Source organism: Pantherophis guttatus, chromosome 4, assembly GCF_059756535.1.
Source record: "Pantherophis guttatus breed Tessera chromosome 4, ASM5975653v1, whole genome shotgun sequence".
In the NCBI taxonomy this organism is placed as follows: domain Eukaryota; kingdom Metazoa; phylum Chordata; class Lepidosauria; order Squamata; family Colubridae; genus Pantherophis; species Pantherophis guttatus.
The window spans coordinates 56,877,173-56,898,818 of NC_142066.1; the positions used below are offsets into that span (position 1 = coordinate 56,877,173).

Sequence of the window (21,646 nt, forward strand, 5' to 3'; positions counted from 1 at the left end):
ATACAACAAACAAATTTATGTGTACTGGACACCTCGGAGAATGCTTAGTAAAGGCAAATTATTGGTAGTCGTGCTATTAGGATTTTAAGAGCTGAAATGTTAACTAGTATAGTTAATATACTATACATCCATTTAAAAGGGACGCAGTGGCTAAGACACTGAACTTGTTGATCAAAAGGTCGGCATTTCAGCGGTTTGAATCCCTAGTGCTGGGTAATGGTGTGAGCTCCCGTTACTTGTCCCAGCTTCTGCCAACCTAGGAATTCGAAAGCACATAAAAAATGCAACTAGAAAAATAGGGACCACCTTTGGTGGGAAGGTAACAGTGTTCCATGCGCCTTTGGCGTTTAGTCATGCCGTGACCACGGAGATATCTTCAGACAGTGCTGGCTCTTCAGCTTTGAAACTGAGATGAGCACCGTCCCCTAGAATCAGGAACGACTAGCACATATGTGCGAGGGGAACCTTTACCTTTATTAACTATACTAGTTAGTTAATGTTAACTAGTATAGTTAACTGAAATGTTAATTTTCTTCTTCTTCTTGTGCCATATCTGTCATTGGACGTTGGCGATCATGTTGGCAATCCTATTTTTGTCAACAGCCGTATGAAAAAGTGCTGCTGAGTTTTGTCCAAACTAGTTCCTTAGGTTTTGAAGCCATCATGTTCTTCTGCCCAGACCTCATTTGCCTTCAATCTTTCCTTGGAGGATTAAGTGAAGGATGCCTTATTTTTCTGGGTGCCACATCACATGTCCAAAATATTCTAACTTTTGCTTTTTAATGGTTTTGATGATTTCTCTTTGCTTTCCCAGGCGGCTTATCACCTCATTATTTGTGATTTTGTTAACCCAGCTTATACATAACAGTTGTCTGTAAAATCCACATTTCAAATGCTTCTAGTTTCTTCAAGTGATTTTCTTAACTAGAAATATTAACTAGTTATAGTTAATATACTAGTACAGTTAATATACTAGTGCAGGAGTGGGCAAGTGTGGCCCTTTTACAACCTGTGGACTTCAACTCCGTCTGGCTGTCTCAGGAATTCTGGGAGCTGAAGTCCACAGGTTGTAAAAGGGCCACACTTGCCCACCCCTGGTGCTTTTTGGTGTAGATTTTTAAGCCGAAAACAGTTTTGCCAGTGCAGATTATAATACACAAACTTTCACCAGTATCCATAATAGATACTGGTGATAGCTCAGAGCTATCAAGATTTGGTCCTTTGCTGAGAGTCTGTATCCGAAGGTCTCGCGATAGCTACATAATCCACAACTAGGGGCGAGGGCGGGGCGATAAGATGGTGTGTGTGTGTGTGTGTGTACGCACACACCGTGTGTACACACACCGTGTGTACACACACACACACCGTGGAAGGTCTTTGTTACTCGCATCTTTGTTCGGGGGGGGGAGGGGGGCGGCGGAGGGAAACGAGTCTCACAGCTTGTCTCTCCCTTGACCGGAAGCTTTGCTTCCTGTCGGGAAGCTGAGGCGGGGGGGGGGGGCTGTCGGAAGGCAGGATAGAAGCTGGAAACGACTCCCGATTTAAACGAGCCAATGGAATTTGTGGCTGGTCCCCCGGTAGAGTCGCACAGTGACATTCAGTGCCAGCAAAAGGGGAGGATCCCCCTTGGCTGACGAAGAGCAAAGGTTCTTTGTCAGGAGAAGGCAACGGTAACTCGTGAGGTATAAATTGTTGCCGGCGTATTAGGACAGAAACACATGAGCAAAATTACAAGAGATTTTTTTTATAGAATAAAATTGTTTATTTTTGCTATTAGACTAAAATGACATGGCCTTAGCCCTGCTGATAATTTTAAAAAGGATGCCTTGACAGGTGTATTGTAATGAATTGTACGAAGAATGGCGTTTATGTCCTCCAAAGATGATCTTCAACAATACCTTGCAAGAATATTTTTATTTCTGGAAATTAACCATAGCGAAGGCATTAAGGAGGATTTTCTTCTTTAAATAAAAGGGAGACTTTGCACTGGTTGTGTTACCAAAAGTGTGAGATGATATATCATAATCTTCCTTAACCTTATATTTTTGGGATGTGTTGAATCAGTTTCCACAGTAGTGGAAGCCAGTAGTTTACGCATTTGTATAACATCTGTAAAAGTTGGAGAAAGTTAACCATATGAACTAATGAAGGAACTTGCTGGTCTCCATTTCCCAAGTTTGTCATGCAAATTATTAAAATGCTTACCTACATTTATTGAGAGGACAATAGGCTTGTGGAGTATTTTCAAGCATCGAATTATTATCATCTATTCCCAACTTGAGAACAATACTGCTGCACTATTTTTGCAGCATCCCCCTCACAGGGCCATACAGAGAGAAACCAGTTTTAATAACATAATTGGGAGATCTTTAAGGGGTATTAGAGCTATGGATTTAAAAAAACTCAAAAATGTTTTAAAAAGGCATTGGGGAAACCACATATCTATGGCTGACAAGCTCCCGTCATTACTCGAACAATATCTGATCTGAAAGAGATTTACTTATCTCCACACAGTGTGGGACATCATTGACATACAACACACATTACTTTCGTGTTCCTTTTCCCGCTTCAATATTCAGTAAACTTTAAAAGCCATCACTCATAGGTTTCTATCACCACCAAATGCAAAAAGGAGAAGACTGGAATGTTAAAAGAATATCAGGCAACTCAATTATGAACTAGCCCAATAATATGAAGCTACTTTTATAAGACAGGTTTTATTTAAAGACCTAATTTTCTGTATTGCCATTCTAAAGATTTATTCTCTATAAACAGCAACTATTACCTCTTGTTTCAGATAAACAGATAGAAGAAATAATGAACCTTGAAATACATTCTAATTTTATTTACCTATAGGCCAGCAGCCTTTCCTTATCCATTCTTCTATTCTGCCCTTACAGGTCTGAGAACTGTATAAACAGCTGCCTTAAAATCACCAGAAGTCACACTGAGGGAATCTGTTTCTTTTATCTACAGACATGCTGGATGTGGGGGAGGAGAGTCTGTATCCTTTTTAGTATTTTTAAATACATACAGTACTTCTGTAAGTCTCAGTTTTTCCACACACTGTACTTTTCAGTTAATTTTGTTTCCTATTCTATTACTGAGATTTTTATTCTAGGCCAGGGCTGGCAAGCTCCCGGCCCACGGCCTAGATGTGTCATGCACTGGCCATACTCATTTTAGCGAAGGGGGAAAAAGTCCTGGTACGTCACATGATGCCACTGTGACGACGTGAGTTTGACATCCCTGCTCTAGGCTAATCAAAAGCCCCTGGACAATTCAAACACTGATGGCATCAAAATGTGATAATGCAATTAGATGCCTTATGTACCAGAATTGCTTTTATGGCTCTGTGGTTTTATTCCATAAAGATGATAGCCACAATGTACAGATAGTCTTTGACTTACAACAGTTCATTTAGTGACCATTCAAAATTACAACAGCACTGAAAAAAGTGAGTTATTATTGTATTTCACACTTAACTACTGTTGCAGCATCCTGAAGGTCAGTGATCAAAATTTAGACCCTTGGTAACTGACTCATATTTATGATGATTGCAGCATCCCAGGGTCATGTGATCACCTTTTGCGACCTTCTGACAAGAAAGTCAATGGAAAAGCCTGATTAACTTAAGAACTGTGTCACTAATTTAACAACTGCATTAATTCACTTAACAACTATAGCAAGAAATATCATAAAATGGGGCAAAATTCACTTAACAAATGTCTTGCTTAGTAACAGAAATTTTGGGCTCAGTTGTGGTCATAAATCGAGGACTACCTGAATATGTGCTCACGTTTTAAAGAAGTTAAACCTGTGAATCAGAACAGAAATACCTCTTGTTATGAATCAAATAATAGCTAAAGCTTTAAGTTATATAAATCCAATCAAATACTAATTGATAGCCAAGACCTAGATTTTCTCTTATCTCACTTATTTCAGCTGAATCTGAATTTTTTGTAGTCTCAAAGACTACATAGACTAGCCAAGATATTTAAAAATATTTTATCCTTATTCACATTGCTCCACATTATTCCTAACTTTCATAAAATTCCTTCTGCCCCCCCCCCAAATTTTTATTCATCATCACAAAATGTTTGAAATTGCTGTATTTTTAAGCAGCTCAAACATTTAGAATAGAGTCTAGACTCTAGAGCAGGCAATCCAACTTTAGTCCTCTCCATCCCACCCACACAGTAGTGACTAAGACTGCATTGTTCACTTTGAAGGCTGCTGCTTCTTGTGCAGGCAAACATATGTACTTTCCACACTGAATAATGTTTACTGCTTCCATGTATAAATGTTAAGATTAGCATATTGTATTTATTCACTCTATTCTGATGTTTGTGCGAAAGGGGAGGACGCCAAACTGCTAAGACAGCTATAGTTACTTTATACCTTTTCCTAATAGTAATTGTAATTCAGGAATGAAGTTTCCCCCCAATATTGTCCCTTGCACTTGCCTTCCAGGTCTTAGGTTATTATTAAAGAGTTATAGCTTTGAAAAGAGATAGTATAAATAAGCTACCAATAAACCAGTAATTCCCTCTCTTGTGTGAGATCTGTCTTTCGAAAAGGTAATCCTTCTATTAGTTTCAGAGGGACATCAAAGCTTAGAAGAAAAATAAACCCTCTTGGGAGAGGAAATCACCACTGTGCAATGTTGCTGTGATAAATTCAGAAGATTTATATATTAATACCATTCTAAAGAACAAATAGGAAGGTTCACCAACAATAGCACTGAGTCCTCTATTTTGCCAAATTTGATCAACTACGGTATTTTTTCTTCAGATCATTAAAAAAACCTCAAATGCTTGTTTGGCAGTTTGAGGTCACTGGAGAAAGTAGAAGATAGTTAAAGATACATGTATATCAGAGGGCATACCTTGCTATTAGCTCCTGGATGCAAGGTTTTTTTTCAGCTATAAAATTATAGAAAGCAGCATTGTACATTGATTGGAAGTAAAAAAATTCTGGTTCTGAGGTTTTGTGTGGGGTGACGGAATGATTAATACTTCCTTGACTTTTTAAAAACTTTCTTCGGGTTTGACTAAAATCCCACTATCTTTGTAGAGCGCTATAATTATCAGATCACACCAGTGTGATATCTTAAAACCATGTTAGGCACAGCTTTACTTGAGAGAGATTAGTGATTAACTGGGTAGTCAGGTTACAAATACAGAATTCTCTTGCACTACTCAGATAATATCTATCATTAGTGGAACATGGAAAGAGACAAAATGTTTTGAGAGAATGGTCTTGCAGTGTCACTCGCAGTTGGAAAAAGGTTATACCTGATTTACAGAACATAAATAGTTCTCAAATGAATAAGTTGCAAAATTAATCAGATATGAACATTTTCTGCAATTTTGGGTCAAGACTTCATGTAAGTAATTGGATTATTTCTGAAGCAGTTTGAAAAGTATTAATCTTGCATCAGTCACATTGGGTACTGGGGAGTTCCACAGTTAGTGATTCCAATGATGGTCTTTCAGGAAAAAAAATCCTATGAACATAAAAACGATTCAATGTAATGCTGTGGAAGAAGGCAAAATATGGAAATTACTTAAATAATTAAAAGAAAATAATCTCAAGGCAATTATTGAACTGAAAAAAATAATTTGAATTATAATGGAAAAAAATCATCTTTATACAAATAGCGCTCAGTCCCAGAACCTTTTTTCATTAGTAAGGCTCATCCCTGGAGCAAGCAAATAAAAACCAATATTTTTGAGCATATAGTAAGTGCTCCTTTCACACTGTAAGTTATGTTCTATTCTGAAAATATCAACTAAAGTTGAAATGAATAAAGACCTATTTTTAAGTCAGATTATCCAGATCTTGGCAAAGAAAGAAGTGCCCTTCAGAAAAGACAATATCTTCAAGCAGAGAGAGAAAAATGACAATTAGAAAAAATAAGAAAACCAAGAAATGCAGACAAATAGATCAAGTAACTAAAACAGTAGGGGAAGATGTGCTCTAGGTAACCAACTTAGGCCTCTAATGAGGAATCTGTCCTTTCTCTAGCAATTTTCAGGGCTGGAGATGATGGGGGTGGGTTTGAAAGAAAGAGAAAAGGATGGGATAAAATCCTACCCACTTTCAATTCTGGCCCAGCTGTCATTAACATGTAGCCTCCCAGTTTACTTCTAAAGAATGTTGCCCTCAAAAGTTAAGAATTCCCACCTCTATTTTAAGGTCTTCAAATCTCAGTATAAAGGCGAGTCTGAAATAAAATATTTCCCCAAATTATTTCAGCCTTTGCTGCCTTCTGTTATTACAAAAGGATGTGAGCCTGATTGATAAAAGTCCTATTGTCTTTAAACACAAAAATAAAATGCTAAAAAGGCTCTTAGATTCCACTTTCTTATTTGTAGCCACTATGTGCCCAACCCCATTTATTATCTTCCAATTTGATTGACAAAAAAAAATCAGTGTGGGGCTGTCTAGTAGTTCCCCATTCCTTTCTACAGATGAAATCATGTGCTACAATGGGCTCCAAGATCTCCACAAATGCCTTACTTGGGATTGCTCATCATGCCTATTACTTTTGTAAGACCAAGTAAGACCTGGTCCTGCTGCTCTTTAAGATCCCAAACACCACAACTGTGTTGCTGGTTGGCTCAATTCCCTAAGTCTGTGCTGATGGCTTAGCAAGTTGGCCCCTATGTTTACAAGCAGAGATGTGTCAGTTGGTTTTTCCTTCAGCAATCCCCCTTCTTGATCCCCCTGCCAAGCACTCACTGCAGGAAAAAAGGGGATTATACAGAAAGGAAGATCTGAGCAGCTATGAACAGATGGTATGCCTGTATGCCTCTACAGATATCAAGATTTCATTCACAGCTGCCTGGTTGGGCGGAGGGAGGGAGACATTGGGGCCAGAAGGCACTTGGAGGAGACAGAGGAGTTGCAGGCACAAGGAAAAAAGGGGGAGGGGGCACAGAGATGACTCCAATAAGGAGTTCATTTGGCAGCGAGGTCAGACACATCTATCCACACATACATGGCTCAGACTCCCACCCACCACTGACGTACACGCATGCACACACATATGTATATTACCCACACTAATGCCCAAATTTCCCCAAACCCACCCTCCTTGTCTGGGCCCTGTACTGTAATCCAAATTGTTGGATCATAAAAGGATGACAGGCACAGATGGACATCAACCTAGAGCCCTGGGCACCCCTCCAAGCTTTTGGCTTAGAAAATCCACAGGACTTAATTTTAAAAAAGAACTGTACAAAGCCCTGAGGGCAAGAGGGTTGTAGAGTTGAGTCATGCCTTTCCACTGCACCTCTGTTCCCAAAGTGTCAGGACAGAGGGACAGCACTAGTTCTGGTTATACCAAACTGGGTGGGAAATAAGGGATTCTAGGAACTGGAACCACATGGGACAAGCAGTATCCTCTCCACAGATTGACAAGAGTTACAGAACAATGAAACTTCCTTCGCTGTCATTACATCCTTTGTAATTTCTGTGCCCCGGATTGCTTGGTTCACAGTGGTTGGTGGAAACAAAGAGGCCAAATTTTCTTAGGTAGTTTGCTGTGGCACTTCTTAACCTGCCTTGAGCAAGACAGCATCTTTAGTGGCTGGGGGAAAAAAACATTAATGCAGCTTGGCTGCATTATTTCTTGCTCTGTTCATTCATCTCTTCTGTCAAAACATAAGGGCTTCAGTTCAGCTGAGCACTTGAGATGGAGAGAAAAGGAAGCCAGACGAGATTCAAAGGCAATACTGATCTCCATGGTTCTGGTGCCTTATCCTCCCCCACCCAAAGTATACAATGAGGGTGAACTGTCTTCCTCCTCCTAGCTACTTCACATTGAAGACCATGAGAGGTCGTTCTTCACGTTTCTGCCATGGACTCTTCTTGTCTCCCTGGTCATCAGTTCCTTCAGAAGGTTCGTTGCTGTCATCTTCTGGGCTGGTCATTGAGTCACGGCGCAGTTCGCTATTGCTGTTGCTGCTGCGAGAGCTGTTGCCACGGCTGCGCCCATGTCGTGGAATTGTAGCAGCACGGTGGTCAGTGTTTTCATCCAGCAGAGGGGTGAGTGAGTTGTCCTCGGGAGAACAAATTGCAGTGCGGCTCTCGCTGCTGCTTTGTTCTGTGTCAGCATCGGCAAAGACCAGTTTAGAATATGTTGGACCCATGCGCTCCTCCTTCAGGCGCTTGGTGGGCTTGGCTTCATTGACATCCACACCTGAGTCCAGACTGGCATCATTGCTGCGATTCCTCTCAGGGCCCTGGAGATCAATGTAAGAATGACGGACTTGAGACGAACGTCCATCCAGAGATACAAACCAGGCTCGTGGATGTGGCTTTACACCCAGTTCCAGCAACTTCTTCTCAGTCAGTGCCTGTAGCTCCCCATTTAGTTGGGCCATAGTGGACTCATTCAACAACACGGGTATGGTGACTGAACCACTGACAGATTGCGTGTGGGGTCCCCAACCCTTCCCCTCCGGGTCTTCCACTTGATGTTGCTGTAGTTGGAACTGTGGATGTTGAAGCTGCTGTTGGAGGAGCTGCTGCTGTCTCTGTTGTTCCTGGGGACCAAATTGATGAGGGAGTCCCATAGTAGTTGGGTCCATATCTGGTTGATTTTCAGAGCCCGTATTTGTCTGCTCTGTTGGAGCCAGACGCATATAGTGGGCAGGAATTACAAGGGTTGGCATGACATTTCGGTACACTGTATCTTTCATATGGTCAATAGAACCACAGAAGATCAGCTGTCCAGGTTGACTCAGAGAGGTGGGACGGGCCAGGTGGTCTACAGACTGTGACATCATGAAATCAGGAGGTTTGGCATCCACTTTATGGGCCATATAATGGTCAAAAGGAGCTGGGAGAGATGGTGGTGATGGGGGCTCCTGCAAATAAGGCTTGCTATCATTCCGTGTTTGTTTGCGCTGTGTCTCATTGCACTTGTCTTCCACACGCTGATGTGAATAGTTACGCTTGTAATCTTCCAAGAGAGGGGGTTCTAGTGTGCCAGAGGTATCCATAGACCGGGCTGCTTTCAATGAATATCCCTCCACCATTCGGGGATAGTCATCCTTTGGACCACCACGCTGGCTCAGTGTGTCTACTGTGGAGGCCTTGCTAGCATGACGAATTTTCTGGTTTGGCATTTGTTTGAAGAATTCCTCACGGGAGCTCTCAAACTCCCTGGAAGAGGAGAAGGCTGATTTGAGGATGGGTGTATGCACATCTATGTCCCCATTGGATGAAGCTGTCTCCATATGGCTGGTACAAATAAGATTAATCTGTGACATTGATGTAGCTTGATCTTTCTTGGATGCATCCAGAGCCCCAGAAAGCTGAAGCTTTCTATGTTGTTGACGTGGCTTGAGACATAGTCTCCTAGAGAGAAAGAAGTAAAGAAAGAAAATAGTTACAAAGATCTGTACAGATGGAAAGGTATCATAATTCAAGTTATGACATATCACATCCTCTGCACAGAAAAGATCTTCTATGATGCCTGAAAATTCCCATCTTATTAACTTCAACTGGAATATCTCTGCACAAATGTTTTCCAGAGATATTCCTCTGAAAAGGTCTCACTTAATAAGGTGGGTGAGAAGCTCCTTGCTGTCCAGGCACTGAAGCTCCACTACTGCCGCTGGGGAAGAGAGAGAGAGAGAGATCCGATCCAACCTTGGAGGGCTGGCGGTGATGTGCTCTCTCTCTCTCTCTCTCTCTCTCTCTCTCTCTCTCACACACACACACACACACACATATACACACACAAAGAGGTCCCTCCAAGGCAGCCACATCCCTTCAATAACCTACTTTCCAGCTCCGTTCTCCGCTGGGTGTGCAGGGCAAGAAGTTTGTGGGACTACGGTAAAAAAAAATAGTTGAGACCTTCCAATTTTGCAATATTTTTTTTTCATGAGAAGTTGGAAGGTCTGAATTATGGTATTTTTTTTTACTGTAGTCCCACAGACTTCTTGCCCTGCACACGCAGCAGAGAACAGAACTGGAAAGCAGGTTAGTGAAGGAATGTGGCTGCCTTGGATGGTGTGTGTGTGAGGAACCTCTGTGTGTGTGTGTATGTGTGTGTGTGTGAGAGAGAGAGGGGGGGCACAGGTTGGATTGGATCTCTCTCTCTCTCTCTCTCCCCCAGCAGCAGTGGCGGAGCTTCAATGCCTGGCCGGTGAGGAGCTTCTCATCCACTCTGCCTGTTGGCCCAGCTGCTCTGGGACCCTTCTCAGCTGCAGCAGGCCCCATGGTGCTGGCGTCGCAGGTGGAGCTGTGCTGCCTGTGTTGCCTCGCCTGCTGCCACCTTTGGGCTGCTAAGTGCTGGCCTGCATGCCTATTCAGTGCTGTGGACATCGGGCTTACAGTTATGCTGAGCCTGGCACTTTTCGGGCCCTGGCAGGCGCTGCAGCTCTCTTATCAGCTCTGCATGGGGCAGCATAGACTGAGAAAAGGAGGACAGGCAGGAGAAAGCCCAACCCAATGCAAACACTGCCTTCAGCTGCCTCTTCATTGTGGTGAAATTCCTCTTTGAAAGGTTGATCTGGAGGTGTGGGAGGAGATTACCACGTTTGCTGAAGATGGCAGCCTGAGCAGCACCTGCAAAACAGCTGTTTCATCAATGGTGGGATAGCCTGCTGCAACCCTTTGGGAAGCTGGTGCAAGGGGCCGCTCACCCCCCCTGCCGCATAACGGTACATGGGTGGGGGAAATAAGACCTCCCAAAAAGAAGCCCTAGCTGTTTTTTTGAGGGTCAAAAGAAAATAAGACCTGGTCTTATTTTCGGAGAAACATGGTAATGGAATATGAGAAAAATCTTCAGAAACAGAATGAAAATGTTGCCTAGGGAACGGTCAGATAAGAGAAAGCGGGCATAGCCCATACCTGCATAATAGGTGGAAGAAAGAAATTCAGAAGGGATCCTCCCTAATCTCTTAGGCTATAAAGGAGACAGTGGGACATTTGTGCTTTCACACTTGCAAAATTCTGTTACAGATAGTCCTTGACATCTGTAACATGTCATTCAACAACCATTTATTCAGCGACCTTCAAAAATCAGAACAGTGCTATAAAAAATGGACTTACAACTGTATCCCAAAGTTATGGCCATTGCAGTGCATGTTTGGTCATGTGATCAAAATTTAGGCCCTTGGCAGTGTGCCTGCACTTAATGACTACAGGGATGCTTCAGTTCCTCTCTTCCATCTCCTCCTATCTCTGCCCTTTTGGTTCCCCTGAACTCCATGGCTTTGCTGCCAGTTGCAATGATGATCAAATTACATACAGCCTTCTTGCAAGGCTTTTGAGGCTTTCTAAAACATTGCAAGAAGGCCACATGCAATTTGAACAAAACTGTGTGCTACATGGAGAAAAGAGTAAGTGGCCTTGAGAAAAAGGCCTGGCAATGCCAACAGCTGCCTTAAAAAGGGTCAGGCTGAGCCAATGTATCAGTAATAGGATGAAGATGGCTAAGATAGTGGAATGCAGGGCAGCAAGAGTGACTAGCTTGGGGCAGCTGCTTTGTGTTAACACCATTGGGGTTTCTTTGGCACTTGGCACTTTCTGAGGTGTAGCAGCTTTTCACTGCACTTACCGTATTTTTCGGAGTATAAGACGCACTGGAGTATAAGATGCACCTTAGTTTTTGGGGAGGAAAATAAGAAAAAAGCTGATTGGCAGGTGGATCCACCTCCCGGAAAACCCCAAATCAGCTGTTCCCAGAGGTGAATTTTAGCAACAGGTTCCTTGGTTGTGAGCTCTGTGCCTTGCTTTTTTTTTCTGCCTCTGAAACTTCTGAAACTCTGTTTCAGAAAAATCTTTTCCCTGCCTCTGAAAGCCTCCAAAACAGAGCTTCAGGAAAAAAGCCTCTGAAGCCTCTGTTTGGGGGCTTCTTTTCTGAAGCTTCATTTCTGATGCTTTTTTCAGCCACTCAAACCTCCGTTTGAGAAGCTGGGCGGGGCTACATTTGGAGTATAAGACGCACCCAGATTTTCACCCTTTTTTGGGGAGGAAAAAGGTGCATTTTATACTCTGAAAAATACAGTACTTAGGACTCCCTCCACTTCCTGAGTAAGGATTTGCATGCCTGGAGCTACAGCTGCAATTGGGATTGTTTCACTTTATGGCTACATTATTTAGTAACAGAAAGTTTGGTCCAATTGTGGTTTTAAATCAAGGACTACCTGTAATGTAGCCTTACAATAAAATAGAATTAGTTCATCTATTTGTGTTTCCTGTCTGGTTTACCTGGGAAGGCTGACCACTTTGCAAGTCTGCTATTCCCTTCCAAAGAGGAATTTCAGAAATGGCCTCCAGTCTTCAAGGAAATCTGCTGTTTGTTGAGCATCTGGCTGCTATGTTGTTGTAACACCAGCAGCAGTGGATGCACAGATGACCAATTTGCAGAATGCCATGATATAACTAATAGCTGGGGCAGAATTTGTTTCAATCTTTGGCAGCACAACAGATGGCAGCTCAACCAATGCTCCTGAATTCCTATCGGAGCTAGCCAGAGAAGTTAGAGGGGGCCACGTCTGAGCTTCTTTCTCTGCCATTATGAATCTTTGATCTATGCCTTATCTGACGATTCTATAGGCAGCGTCTCTTCATCCTGTTTCTCAAGCTTTTCTCACCCTTTTTCACATACTGTCACAATAGGAAAAAACATTTCCACCTTATGAATTGTTTCCTCCTAGATAAGCAATACCCAAATTAGAAGGCAGGCAGACATGTATAAATAAAAGTATTAATACAATATAGAAGAACATCTTTTTAAAAAATAAGCAACTGGCAATTTTGGGATCACAGCAAACCAAGTATCTACTTAGGGGCATAGAGGGATCAAAGAAAGAATGACATAGTTATCAGGAGTCAATGTATAATTCACTGCCAAATATGTTTCCATATGCATAAAGGAAGATTAAAATGGCTTTTTTCCAAAGAAAATAATTGCCCTTCCACCCTTGTGAATTAAGGGTTTGCTTTTAGTAATAATCCAGGTCTTTAAATCATAACTTCTTTCTCCTTTTGAATTCCCACCTTTCTTTTGGGACATTTTTTCCCTCCATTCCATAATAAACCCTGCAGTTTTTTTGGTAAAGTATTTCAGAATTGGGTTGTCATTGCCTCCTTCCTAGGTCTGAGAGACAGTGCATAAGGTCAGTTAGCTGGGTTTGTAGCTAAGCCAGGACTAGAACTCATATTCTCCTGGTTTCTAGCTTGATGCCTTAACCATAACACTAAATTGGCTCTCTTGGGATATCAGGGAATTCTATAATTTAAAATCAGCATAATGAGTAACAGAATCTAAATGTATTCTCTATGTGTGTTCATTGCTATGTCCAGGTCAATTTTCAGATTTAATTTACCTGAATTGCATGAAAATTTATCAAACCCTCTATTTGTGACATTTGTGGCTCTCTAAGGAGATCAGTTTGAATAAATCTTGGTTTGGATCCCAAAGAACTATGTTTGGTGATAAAAGGAAGGTGAGTATAGTTCCAGACTTTAAACTGGGTTCATTTCTGGCTCTAAGTTTATGAAACAGAAAAAATACTCTACTTGCTAGAAATACACACTTGTCCAAGATTCTTAATTCTAGCACATGTTTCTGGACTTCTGGAAATAAAATGTTTTGTTGGCGTAAGTGAGAAGGATTTGAGATGCACCAGTGATCATGGATAACTCTTACTTTCTAAGGGCCTGGGTTCAAATTCCCCTCAAAGCTTAAGCTACTGATCTGTATTACTCTTCTCCATTTTCACACTGAATTGCACGTTTCCTTCAAGTCTGAGGAAAAGGCACTTTTGCACACTTAGAGACACTGTCCTTTTTATTGTATGTTATACACACATATACCATATTTTTCACACTATAAGATGCACTCCCCCCCCCCAAAAAAAGTGTGTGGAAATGTCTGTGTGTCTGTGGAGTCTGTGCGAAGGCTCCAGTGTTCCCCAGCAGTGACAGCGGCTCAGCTCAGTTGACCAGTGGTGGGCACAATGGAGCAGAGCCCTGATGAGCCACGTGCTGGGGCTGTGATAATGTGCTGAAGCTGACCAGGCTGTTTGTTGTTTACTGCAAGGATATTAGCCAGATGAATAGCGGATGGATTTGGGAGGCAGAGGCAGATTTTTTTTTCTTGTTTTCCTTCTCTAAAGCTAATGTGCGTCTTATGGTCTAGTGCGTTTTATAGTGCAAAAAATACGGTACATATTTATAGTATGTTCAGGAGTTCTATGGCCTGAAAAAGTTTGAAACCTTTTAACTTAACTAAAATATGGCATGAAAGGCCAAGGTTGAAGAAAATGGGCCCTGGAGATAAGGACAGGAAAGAAGCTGATCCATTACTAATTAGCCACAAAGACTGCCTGACATTGTCCAGTGACTGGTGTCAAAGTGTTTGGAACAGCTGTCCAAAATTCCAAAGGAATCTTGCAACCCTCAGCTCAGCTGCCATGCCTACACTCTGTCCCAACTGATTGCATGCAGGAGTGTATTGGTTTCAAAATGCCCTGCCTGAAACTCACAGAAGTAAACATTCTATTATGCTGATTTTACTGATGGTGGGCAGTTGCAACTTCTGAGTTTAGATGGAAACAGGAGATGCACATAATTTCATGGATTCAGGTTCAATTACTGCAGTAATTCAAATAAAATGAATATAACAATATCCAAATGAAATAAAATAATTTGCAATAAGTAAGCCTTTGTTACAGTCCTACCGTGTTTCCCCGAAAATAAGACCGGGTCTTATTTTCTTTTAGACTTGAAAATAAAAACTTGGGCTTATTTTCGGAGAGGTCTTTTTTTTTTTTTTTTTTGAGGTGCAGGAGATGGTGAGCGTGATCACCTCATGGCTGCTGGGCCCCTTAACTGTGGCCCGCAGATCAGCTGATCCAGCAAGGGCCAGGAGTTCAGTCTCTCTGGGTGCCTGGAGATATTTCCAGCGCACTCGTGCTAGCTCCAGTCCTGCCCACAGCACCAGACAACCTTGCAGCCGAGGGCCCCTCTGTTCCGCAGCTCACCTTGTGGCTATGGAACAGGCGGCGAGCCCAATTTGCACTCCGCCAGGCCTGGAATTGGGTGTTGTTTAGGCTGCCGCTACAATGAGGCAGAAAGCACCATTGGAATCGGCTTCCCCCCCGCCCCCCCCTGCTGCCTCTACCCAGCTGCTGCTGCTTGAGAAAAGGACAGGCAATTGTGGAAGATTGTGGGAAGCGAGGGGGGGGGACCGATTCTGATGGGCCACATGGCTTTTTGCCTCATTGTAGCAGCAGCCTAAGCAAAACCCAAGCTCCATGTGTGGAGGAGCGCAAGCCGTGGTCGCCACCTGCTACATAGGCACAAGGTGAGCTGCGGAACAGAGGGGCCCTCGGCTGCAAGGTTGTCTGGCAATATGGGCAGGGCTGGGGCTAGCAACAGTGCACTGGAAATATCTCCTGGCAGCTGGAGAGACAGAACTCCCGGCCCCTCGCTGGACCAGCTGATCCGCAGGCCATAGTTAAGGGGGCCAGCAGCCATGAGGTGACTGGGGAAGGGAAAGACTGCCTCCTGTGCTGGCCATACCCACCCCTTCACTAGGGCTTATTTTTCAGGTAGGGTGTATATTATCAGTCCCCCCCCCAAAAAAATAGGACTTGGCCTTACTTTTGAATAGGTCATATTTTTGGGAAAACACGGTAATGTAGGACTATAAAAAATGGTTTTAGAAATGGGCTCAAGTTTGAAACAAGTGGTGAGACAGAAGGAGAGATGAGAGAAAGAGTGGCACTTACCTGCAATAGTAGATAAGCAGGCAGAGCAAAATGAGGACCAGCAATGCCAGGGCACCCAAAATAGTAAGTAGAAATATAGTATGGTAGGTAGCAATATCTTTAATTCCTGCTGTTGAAGTTCCCAGTCCTGCAAAGAAGCAGCTTTTATGATTAGATAGTATGGGGCCCTTTTTCACTCGACTTGGAAATAGTATTTGTTATCTATTATGAGAATCTATATATAAAGCCCTTTAAGTTACAATCTCTGGATGGCTTACAATTGCGTTTTTTTTTAAAAAAATGCAGTTTAATTAAAATAACATAAATAACAATTAAAAAGGTCAAAGCATCAAAAGATTTAGAGAATAAGATATTCCTCTGGAAAATTTGTGTAGAAAAGATTGGGGTGGGTGGGTGGGGGAGAATAATAAACACCCCCGCCCCTTTTGTACATGTGTCATGATATTGTATGCGCTTATGAACCAGACAGGGCATGTGTCCCAAAGTTAGAAGAAAAACATTCCACTCAAACTGAGAGTTGTTCTAGAAATTAGAATCCCAAAAATGCCACACCCCAAAACAATTCCCACCAGTATCAAACTCTTGGCAGTTTATTGCAACAGGAAGCAAGATTCTTTCTGGGTTTAGCAAGATTTACTGTAGAAAATAGGATAAAGTTACAGAAATCTATCTCTAGATTTAATTTTCAGAAATCAAGTTAACCCTCGATTAGTTAAGACAGAGACATTTTCACTCTTACAAAGGACCTCCGTGGGAACTGTGCCATTCTCCTAACTGATAATTGATCCAACATGTTAATCTTCCTCATATCATGATACCAGATATGCAAGAAAACACCTTGTGTTCACCGAGATCAGTTTACTTCTCAGAGACTTTGACAATTTTACCTGATACAGGAGACAGCATAGCGGCTGCCCAGTAGCCCAACTGTGGAGACACAAATGTCCAGTACAGCTGATTTCCCTCCTTGCGGATAAGTCCAGTTCCATTCCGGATCCACAGCCCTAAGAAGAGAGTATATGACTGAGTCTGCAGCAATTAAAAAAGCCATCTGAATAACCTGAAAGAAAGGGAACTACTCACCAGCACTAACCTCTCAACCCCTCATAATCAAAATTATTCAAGAACATATGGATATATTGTAATATTGTAATCAGTATCTGTATTGTGCCATACCTAGTGTGTTTTCATGTACACAAGAAACACAACATTGTGATATGGAATAGGCTATCTAAAAACATGATGTGGATCTCAAAATATCTACCCTAGCTGAAATTCTAGTACCATCATTTCACTTAATAACTTCAACATTAACTCTAACCAAGCCCCTAACCTGAAAGAAGCTAGGAGACCTTGACTGACCCTGCCTATCCCAATATCAAACAGCATTGAACAATGCTACTGTCTGGTATTGAACAGACAGCATTTTGCTTATATGCTAGGATAGGGGTAAACAAAGAAAATGAGCTCAGATTTAGAGGGCATTATAGAAATAAAACATATATATCCATATCAATTCTACATTGGAAGGCTGAAGTACAATACAAACTAAACTTAAAGAAAAATAGTACAAAAAAAGAATAAAAAGTGCAAGAAAAAAGAAAAAGAGGAAAGAAAAAGTTAAAAAAAGAAAAAGAAAATACATGAAGAAGTGACCTCCCATCTTCATTATTACAGATTTGTATTATAAGATCTGCACCAGGAGTCTATTCCTCTACACTATTACAGTAGAACACTTCCATCAATCTCATCCTCATTCTTCTTTCTGGGAACAAAATGCTTCCACATCAGATTTGGTTCTTGTAGGCATGGTTCTTGTTTGCCAGCACAATTTCCTAATGTTTTTCCAGGCGCACTTGTAAATTTTATGATCCTGCCGAAAACATGCTTCTATGGGTGAAGGAGAGGATGTTTGGATCCTATTAATCACTCAGTGTGCTTCCTGCCAAAGCCTCTGTTTATACAAGCAGTATTGTTCCTTGCTTCACATGTTTGTAATTATTGGATACAATAATGATCAAACCGTTAAAAATATGATTCAGAAGCATTCCACTACTCACCGCTCTTGAGGTCAAAACGCCAGGCTGGCACACTGGTACTTGCTACAGCAGCTGTGTCAAGTGGCAGTGGGATGGAGAGGTGGACTGAGCCAGAAAGCTGGACTTCTGTGCTATTTGCAGTGAAGAGGTGGACGCTGACTGCAACAATAGGCACCAACTCCAACCAAGTATTACTAGCTGTACAAAGAGAATTAAGAAATAATGACTCTCACATCCCCAGAGGCCCCACAGCCACATATACATTGGATATGCATTTTCAAGAGACAAAATCCAAAAGATACTATTCTGCGCAGAGTAATGTATGAATTGTGGTAGATTAAAAGGATTTTTAATTATAATCATGTATTGTTAAAATACAGAGTTACTCTACAAAAAACGGGGAGGGGATGGAATTCAGAGGGACGGAAAGTTTCTTTGTTCTCAGTGAGCTGTGCTTGGAGGCCTTGCTGGAATTGGGCACTTGAGAAAACAAATTTCATGCGACTGGGCTAAAAATTGAAGTCCAAACTACAGAATGCTGGCATAGTTGGAAGATAACATTTAGTTAATTGCATGAGAGTTATTTAATTTATTGTGTTAGCTTGATAGATATGTGCTCACTCAGGTTTTTATAGATTGCTGAATGCTGGGTTTCAACCTCATGTAATTCATAGCAAAAACATTATTCTTTCAAGTCTTTACTTTGTTTCTTATACCCCCCCCCCCCATTTGGGACTGGCTATAAGTTACAATTTATTTAATAACTTATTCCAGAGTAAAGGGGATTTGATGTTCTATTTCATATTCCAGACGGTAGTGGGGAATCTTCCTATTCAAGGATAGATGATGGCAGTGTAACTGGCTGCTCAGTTGGAACTCTGTAGCTGAACATCCTGAACTTAGATATAAAGGATATGGATCTCCTTCTCCCATCCTCAATACAACAACAATAAACTAGTTAAATATATATTTCGTATCTCCAAATCTGGTGTCAGAGATAAGCTATAATATAATGGGTAGCTTTAATGCTCCACCCCTCCCTATCCCACATTCCATGATGGCCCCTTACCACTGCCATTACTTTCAGCCCCGATGAAGGACGGGAACCCTCTCATGTCTGGCCCACCACTGGCGGCAGTCAAAGTGGCTGAAAGCTGGCTGTAGGTGGAACTGCGGGACAGGCGAGCAGATTTGCGCTGGAACTGTGCCCATGGCTGGCTCTTAGCTCCTGCAATAATCAATACTTAAATCTTCTGGTCTAACTGGGCAGTATTCATAAAAGACCATAGAATCCTTACTTTTTGGTGCTGTGCCTTAATACACAAATTTACAATGCAATAACTCAAGAAAGTATCCATAAATATTTGGTCGTTAGCTACTAGATGCAGCCTTCAATAAATTCAGATTCTAGTATAACCCCTATGTGTGGGAGAAAACAAAGAAAGAGGTTATCTGTATGATAGTCGTATAAAATTGTTCAGCCTTTTTGAACTAAATTTGTATATGATCTTATAAAATTGTTCAGCTTTTAAAACTAAACTTGAACAAAGAATTGATTATGACCCAGGTCATATATTAGATCCCAAGTTGCCCTTACTAAGTTTTTTTGATAATCCAAATAACACCTTGAAACATAAAGACTTAATAGTTTTCTTATTGGTTGCAGTTAGGCAGGTAGTAGCAAGGTCCTAGAAAACAGGAAAGGCTTTGAATAGTTCCATATGCTTTGATTGCAAAGATGAGAAAAAATGTGGTAATATCATGATAATACAGATGACACCTGAAAGTCATCACGGATCTGATAGACCCCTTGTACAGGCAGTCCTCAAATTATAACCACAATTGAACCCAAATTTTCTGTTGCTAAGTAAAATATGTGTTAAGTGAATTTTGCCCAATTTTACGACTTTTCTTGCCACAGTTGTTAAGTGAATCACTGCAGTTTATTAACACAATTGTTAAATGAATCTGACTTGCCCTTTGACATTGCTTGTCACAAGGTGGCACAAGTTGATCATGTGATCCCGGGACATTGCAGCCATCATAAATATACACTGCAACCATCATAAACATAAGTAAATTGCCAAGTGCCTGAATTTTGATCACATAACCATGGGGATGCAGCAATGTCGTAAGTGTGAGAAACAGCACCTTTTTAGTGCTATTGTAGCTTTGAATGGTTATTAAATGAACTGTTGTCAGCCAAGGACTATCTGTAGTTTGCCTACCGAGCAAATAAATCAGCAGACGATGCTGTCAATTATACTAAATTCTGCAGCATCTTGAATGTCCAGGGTCCTATGTACAGGGCTTTTTTGGGGACTTCAGTTTAGCATTCAATACCATCATTCCAGAATGTTTATGGAAATCCCCATTCATCCAAGTCACAGTTATCTCAAAGGTGCTTTTTCAAGAAGCAACTGGACTTTCTTGTTTTTCTTTGAAGATATTTCGCTTCTCATCCAAGAAGCTTCTCCAGAGCTGTAGAAGCACCTTTGGGAAATCATTCCATAAATTCTGTACTCTAAATTGATCCAGCTTTCTGTACCTACTCATAATTGTAGATGGATAATCAGTTTTTTGAGAGATAGGAAGCAACAGGTAAGAATAGGGAAAATTATATCTAGTACCCGGGCAATGAGCACAGGCTTATGCTTGTGTGCTTGCTTCATTGCTTCCCACCCCACCCCATCCCCATATACCAATGACTGTATCTCATGGGAACTCTCTGTTAAATTACTGAGGTTTGCAGATGATACTACGGTCATTGGCCTTATTCAAGATGGTGATAAATCTGCATATAGTTGGGAGATTGAATAATTGGCCCTGTGGTGCAGGCATAACAATCTAGAGCTGAATACGCTTAAAACTATGTAAATGAGAGTGGATTTTAGAAGGACCCCTTCTATTTTACCACTTCTTACCATATTTGACAGCATAGTATTGACACCAGAGTCCTTCAAATTTTTGGGTTCTATAATCTTCCAGTACTTGAAATGGACACTTAACATTAGAATCATCATTAAAAAGGCACAACAAAGAATGTTCTTCCTGTGTCAACTCAGGAAGTTCAGACTGCCCCAGGAGCTGTTGATAAAACTTTTACAGAGAATTATTGAATCTATCATTTGTACTTCTAGAATTGTTTGGTTTGGTACAGAAACCAAACAGAAAAAGTACAGACTCCAGTGGATAGTTAAGATTGCAGAAAGAATAATTGCAGCCAGCTTGCCTCCCATAGAAGATTTGTATATTGCTCAGGTCAGAAGGAGGGCTGAGAACATATCTGCAGACCCCTCACATCCTGGACATAAACTGTTTCAGCTCCTCCCCTCAGGCATTGCAGGCCAAAACAACTAGACACAGAGATACTTTTCCCCCTCAGGCCATCACTCTGTTGAACACTTAATTCTCACAGTGCTGTCTAATGTCTATATATATTTACCCATGTAATATGGCTGTAGCATTATTGTTTATCCTTGTCTTCTTTATTCCCCCTTCTATTGGTATTATTATGATGATTATTATCATTCTGTTGCTTTGCATGTACACTGAGAGCTTCTGTACAAGAGACAAATTCCTTACATGTTTAATCACACTTGGCCAAATAAAGTATTATATTTTTACTTTGCCTGCTTTAAATGTATCAATTACATACAACAAAGGTATATTAATTGTCTACTACTATTCTCCAGATCCCTAGATAATTTTAATGAAATAAGGCTGTATGTATTTTATTTGTATATATGAGCCCAGCATAAAAACTGCAGAGGTTCTCAAACTTTGTGATATTATGATTTCCTGAAATGACAAATAAATTATATCTTCCCCATAAATAAA

The 21,646-nt window shown here is 41.3% G+C and overlaps 1 protein-coding gene and 1 long non-coding RNA gene across 9 annotated transcripts in view; one reads left to right on the plus strand and one right to left on the minus strand.

Annotated features, from left to right (window-relative positions):
• The first annotated feature begins 1,453 nt into the window (after positions 1-1,453).
• Positions 1,454-5,927, plus strand: LOC148114111 (uncharacterized). Its single transcript, XR_015733856.1, has 2 exons — positions 1,454-1,682; positions 2,901-5,927. It is a non-coding gene; the product is annotated as an uncharacterized LOC148114111 (long non-coding RNA).
• The window catches only part of FAM171A2 (family with sequence similarity 171 member A2), a 53,968-nt gene continuing 37,427 nt past the window's right edge, over positions 5,106-21,646 (minus strand). For 4 of the 8 annotated variants that reach the window (XM_034416033.3, XM_034416034.3, XM_034416032.3 and 1 more), the window contains 5 exons: positions 18,876-19,034; positions 17,828-18,004; positions 16,655-16,771; positions 15,768-15,894; positions 5,106-9,372 (listed from right to left, as the gene is read on the minus strand). In XM_034416033.3, coding sequence (XP_034271924.1) covers positions 7,821-9,372; positions 15,768-15,894; positions 16,655-16,771; positions 17,828-18,004; positions 18,876-19,034 — 2,132 coding nt within the window. In that variant the 3' untranslated portion in view covers positions 5,106-7,820. The remainder of the gene's footprint in view (positions 9,373-15,767; positions 15,895-16,654; positions 16,772-17,827; positions 18,005-18,875; positions 19,035-21,646) is intronic. The other 4 variants (XM_034416035.3, XM_034416036.3, XM_087892233.1 and 1 more) reach the window with 1 other exon arrangement.